We start from the raw sequence: 5,791 nt of genomic DNA on the forward strand, positions 1-5,791 counted from the left end.
TGGAGAGCATTATGCCAAGTGAAATAAGCCAGTCAATGAAAGAAAATTACCACATGATCTCACTCATTTATGGATAATAAAGACCATTATAAACTGATGAACAAAAAACAATAAAATATATTTTTTAAAAATTGTATTGGTTTCTCCACTTCTTTTGCCTTTTTATGTACATTTTAGAGTATGCTTGTCTATATCTGTCTATATCTACAAAAACTCCTGCTAGAATTTGATTATAATTACCTAAACCTAAAGATCATTTCAAGAAAAATGGACACTTTAAATATTTTGAGTCTTCCAATCCATTAACATGGTAGTACCACTTTCATTTTTTCATCAGTGTTTGTAGTTTCAGCATACAGATCCTGTATGTGTTTTGCTTGGTTAATATGTAAATGTTTGATTTTTTAGAGCTATTATAAATGGTATAAGTAGTTAAATGTTTCCAATTATTGTTAGTATATAGGTATTTAATTGATTTTTGTAGGTTGACTTTATATCCTGCTACCTTGATAAACTTACTTAGTAATTCTGGGGCACAGCCAGATTATTTTTTAAAAATTATAAACTGGGAATAGTTTTAAAAGTTCATTTTACTATTTTAGATGAAATGTCAAATCTAAAATCTTGAATGAGGTGAAATTTTTTTTTCTTCACTTTTCCTTTAGCAGTATACCTACTTAAGTAGCTTTGTTAGTAGTTAAAAGTTTGTATGGCCTGGTGATGGAAGCATCAACTAAAATCACCCAATTTCAAAGAAGGAGACTACTTCTCCCTGGTTTTGTAATCAAATAATAGTACTACTGGCTAGTTTTATGAAGAATTTTATTTCTAGTAATAAAATTATTAATTTTAACAGAAGAATTTTACCTACATTCATCAAATAGCATCTTTTAGCTTTGAATAATTATCCTATTTCTTCTCTTTTTCTCTTTCTTCTCAGGTATTGGGAGAGTTGCTGCTACATCTTTAGGAAATTTAACCAACCATAGTTCTGAAGATTTACCCCTTCCTCCTGGGTGGTCTGTGGACTGGACAATGAGAGGGAGAAAATATTATATAGATCACAACACAAATACAACTCATTGGAGCCATCCTCTTGAGCGAGAAGGACTTCCTCCAGGATGGGAGCGAGTTGAGTCATCAGAATTTGGAACCTATTATGTGGATCACACAAATAAGAAGGCTCAATATAGGCATCCCTGTGCTCCTAGGTATTGAGTTTATTTTCAACTTTTTGTTTTGAGATTGTCTAATGTTAGATTTTGAGATATTTTCATCAAAGAGAACAGTATCCTGAAGTTTGATGTTTGAAAGCTTTATTTTTCGAAGTTTACTAGAGGCCTGGTGGAATTCTTGCACAAATTTGTACATGGGTGGGGTCCAGCTGGCCTGCCCCAATCAGGGCTGATTGGGCTGGGTTGGCTGGGGGGAGGGGACACGGGAGGTTGGCTGGCCGGTCCTGCCCCCGATCGGGGTGTTGGGGCCTATTGGGGGTGGAGCCAGCTAGGGGGTGGGGACGTGGGAGGTTGGCAGGCCAGCTCCGCTCCCTGGTCGAACTCCCAGTTGAACTCCTGGTCGAGGGTACGATTTGCATATTAGGCTTTTATTATATGGGATGATACCTTTCTCTGGACTTTTTTTTTTTTTAAACTAATGAATGACTTTATAATTTAAAAAAGTATTTCTCATTAAAGAACCTCAAAAACAGGATCAGTATTCTTATGATCAGATTCTACTTTAATGTGTTAGAATGTTTTTGCTGTAGATACCCAGAAATTAAAGTAAGTAAAACATCTGTCTCTTAACATTTAAATTCCTATAAATAATACAGACCTACCTCCTAATGTTTCAAAGTATACTTTTGGATTGTAACGTCTTGCTGTTTTTATTCGATTTCAGACACGTTATGTTCTTTTTTTTACTCTTACCTGGCAGGAAAGTGAAAATTGGAACCGCATAAAACATTGCCTATCTTGCTTATTACCAGATTTCTAGCCCTCTTACTACTGTAGCCAGTTGTCACATATTGCTATTGAGCATTGAAATGTGATTAATCCAAATTGAGATATGCTTTAAATATAAAATACACACTGGATTTCAAAGTACATAAAAAAGATAGTATTAGTTTAGTAATGAATTTACAAATATTCCTGATTAACTACATTTTTTAAAAAAAGATCTTAGAAGAAGGGAGGGAGAGAGAAACATTGATTGGTGGGGGGATCGAACCCACAACCTGGTTATGTGCCCTGACTGGAAATCGAACCCACCACCTTTTGGTGTCTAGGATGACACTCCAACCTACTGAGCCACACTGACCAGGGCCCAATTAATTACATTTGAACGTTCAAGAACTGAACCATAAGATTCAAAATGTCTAGAATATCATCAGCATGTTAATAGATGTTGTTTAGTATCTAGCGTAATACAGATCTCCAGTTATAGCAAACATTTGCATTTTTTAGAATCATTAAATTCCTGAAAATACATTTTAATATCACCTAGAAAACTAAGCTTTATCATTGTATTGTTTTAATCATTTTACATCCATATTTAGATTTATTAATTCATATTTGAACAGCAGTTTTTTCCACTTAGTAGCACTCTGTCATTGTTTATTGAACAACTGAAGTTGTCATCTCTTCAGAAGAACCAAACCAAATGCTCTGCCTGTGTTGGACTCTGGCTCCCTTTGCCTACTCTCTGTACCATCTCAAACAAGCTTATGCCTCCCTGGCCTCCATTTTCAGGCCTATCACATAGAAGTATTTCAGAGCCACCCACCCAAAGGCAAGGATGAGTCCCACTTATTCCTACTGCGTCCCCAGCACCCAACTCAGAGATGGGCACGAAGTGGAATGTAGCAGCTCTTTGTTGAATGAGTGATGGAAAAAAAATATGGTTACATTTTTACCAGGTAGCAGAGGACTTTGTGGTTCAGATAACTAGATTTGAGAGTATATTGAACTTTCTGTTCATCATTAAACTTACATTATTACAGAATTTTTATAGTTTACAAAGCATTTTCATAATATGCTTTTCTCAGCAACTCTAGACATTGAATAGGAGAGAATAAACACCTTCATTAAGCTTACAAAAGTAGGTAGTATTAATAGCTATTTGATTGTCTATATTACGCTAATCCTTATACAGAACTCTTATATTAGGTCACTTAATCCTGAGAACAGTCATCTTTGGTATGGATTTATTTCGTTTTATAAATAAGGAGGCTGAAGTTAAGAGAAGTAAAGCAGTTTTGTTTCATTCATACAATTTCTAAATGGCCAAATCCTCTAGACCAGTGTTTCTCAACCTTCTGGCCCTTTAAATACAGTTCCTCATGTTGTGACCCAACCATAAAATTATTTTCGTTGCTACTTCATAACTGTAATGTTGCTACTGTTATGAATAGTAATGTAAATATCTGATATGCAGGATGGTCTTAGGCGACCCCTGTGAAAGGGTCGTCCAAAGGGGTCGCGACCCACAGGTTGAGAACCGCTGCTCTAGACATAGCTGACATAAAAGCCTTAGTTTTTCCCCATCTTCCAGTTGCACCGAGTTATGAAAGAAGAATTGAAGATACGATTCAGTGCCATTTGCACATTGATTTTTACATTGTTAAACACAGTCTAAATCTAACACTTATTTTAACCCCAGTTTAGTATTGCAATGACCTTTTCTGATATACATGTAAATCTTTTTTTAAATATGCTTTTATTGATTTTAGAGAGAGAGGAAGAGAGAGAGATAAAGAGATAGGAACACTGATCTGTCTCCTACTGGGGATTAAGCCCACAACCCGGGCATGTGCCCTGACTGGGAATTGAACTGGTGACCTCTTGGTTCATGGGTTGATGCTCAAAACACTGAACCACAGTGGCCAGGCTACACTTAAATCCTAATGTTGGGAGGCAGGCCCTTCCAGTTTTGTCCAAGACTGGAATAGATCATTTTGACCTATCAGAACTCACTCTTTGGGTCAATGCTCTCCTTAGCATTTTTCTATATAACAGTCTCTGCCCTGTGTTGCTATTCTCTCCCTGCCCCCAACATATAGAGGCCATTAGAATTAATAAAAAGCATGGTGGTAGTTGTGTGTGTGTGTGTGTGTGTGTGTGTGTGTGTGTGTGTGTGTTTAATTCTGATTTAAAATAGGTTCTATCTAACTCCCATAATACTCTCTTAAGGTGGCAAATACAGAAAGGAAATATTACAGTTAATGTGAATATTTCAAGCATTCCTACTGTACTACACATTCTAAACCTCCTTTTCAGCCAAAATGATGAAGAAAGAAAGGCCATTATCATTTTGAGACAAACTATCAACCTTCCCAACATAAATTTACAGCTAATTACTACTAATTACTGGAATTTATGATTCTAGTTTTAAGCCTCTGTATAAAGGTTACAACTCTAATTTTTTATAGCCTTTGAAGTTAACCTTGAAAAGACTGAATACAAGCCAGAAGAAATTTCTAAAAATATGTAAAGATTTACCTTAGTTTATATCCATTGTCAGTGACCTACTAGTTTCTAAGAGAAGATAGATTTTAATTCCCCTATAGTATGATAAAAAAAAATTGTCTACAGAGTTGCTGAGAAAAACATATTAATTATGCTTTGTAAACTTTATTGTTTTTTAGGTGGTAGAAGGAACTGAGTTTGGAGAGGAGGCTCATTAAAATAATCTTAAAGCCTGGTTGGTGTGGCTCAGTGGTTGAGCATTGGCCCATGAATCAGGAGGTCACGGTTCGATTCCCAGTCAGGGCACATGCCTCGGTTGCAGGCTCGATCCCCAGTAGGAGGGAGTATGCAGGAGGCATCCAATCGATGATTCTCTCTCATCATAAGTATGCAGGAGGCATCCAATCGATTCTCTCTCATCATTGACGTTTCTATCTCTCTCTCCCTCTCCCTTCCTCTCTCTGAAATCAATAAAAACATTAAAAAAACAACACTTAAATATTATTTGTTTTTTATAATTGTTTAAATTTAGGGCCTTTATCTTAATGAATGTCAATTCTTTCTTCTTAGTGTACCTCGGTATGATCAACCTCCTCCTGTCACATACCAGCCACAGCAAACTGAAAGAAATCAGTCCCTTCTGGTACCTGCAAATCCATATCATACTGCAGAAATTCCTGACTGGCTTCAGGTTTATGCTCGAGCCCCTGTGAAGTAAGTGAATTTACAGCACAAATCTTTGTTGAGGAGTGAGTGGAAGACCATACATGTGCTAGTTTTTCAAAATGGCTATGAGTTTGGCAGGCTCATTAAAGATATTTTTTGGGTGGCATGCTAGGCACTGTTCTTGGAATGTAATCATGAATGAATAAATGAAATCTTGGCCTCAAAGAACTTTTCTGGGAAAACAGAAGTAGATACCGAAATGATTAAAATTAGTAACAGTGTTATATACAAAGTGTTCGGAAGTAAATAGTTATTTATTATCCAGTGTTTCCTATGTACTTTACTGTGCTAAACTTTTAGGCATGTTATCTCATAAAATCTTCCCGAAACCCTTTCACAAATGGAAAAAATGGAGGCTTTATCTCTCTCTGCTCAGATCACACAACTGTTAAGTGGTAGATTTCAAACCTTTATCTTTTAACTTCAAAGATCATTAACTTTTGTCATTGGTACTTTCTTATTTAATAACTAGAGGCCCGGTGCACAAAAATTTATGCACTCTGGGGTGGAGGGGGTCCCGCAGCCCATCCTGTGCCCTCTCGCAGTCTGGGACCCCTCGGGAGATAATGACCTGCTGGCTTAGGCCTGCTCCCGGGTGG

General features: G+C 36.7%; 1 protein-coding gene across 1 annotated transcript in view; it reads left to right on the forward strand.

Annotated features, from left to right (window-relative positions):
- SAV1 (salvador family WW domain containing protein 1) overlaps window positions 1–5,791 on the forward strand; it is a 42,949-nt gene that overhangs the window by 21,580 nt on the left and 15,578 nt on the right. The window contains exons 3-4 of the mRNA XM_014541007.1: window positions 941–1,211; window positions 5,037–5,180. Coding sequence (XP_014396493.1) covers window positions 941–1,211; window positions 5,037–5,180 — 415 coding nt within the window. The remainder of the gene's footprint in view (window positions 1–940; window positions 1,212–5,036; window positions 5,181–5,791) is intronic.

This window comes from Myotis brandtii, unplaced genomic scaffold, assembly GCF_000412655.1.
Source record: "Myotis brandtii unplaced genomic scaffold, ASM41265v1 scaffold253, whole genome shotgun sequence".
In the NCBI taxonomy this organism is placed as follows: domain Eukaryota; kingdom Metazoa; phylum Chordata; class Mammalia; order Chiroptera; family Vespertilionidae; genus Myotis; species Myotis brandtii.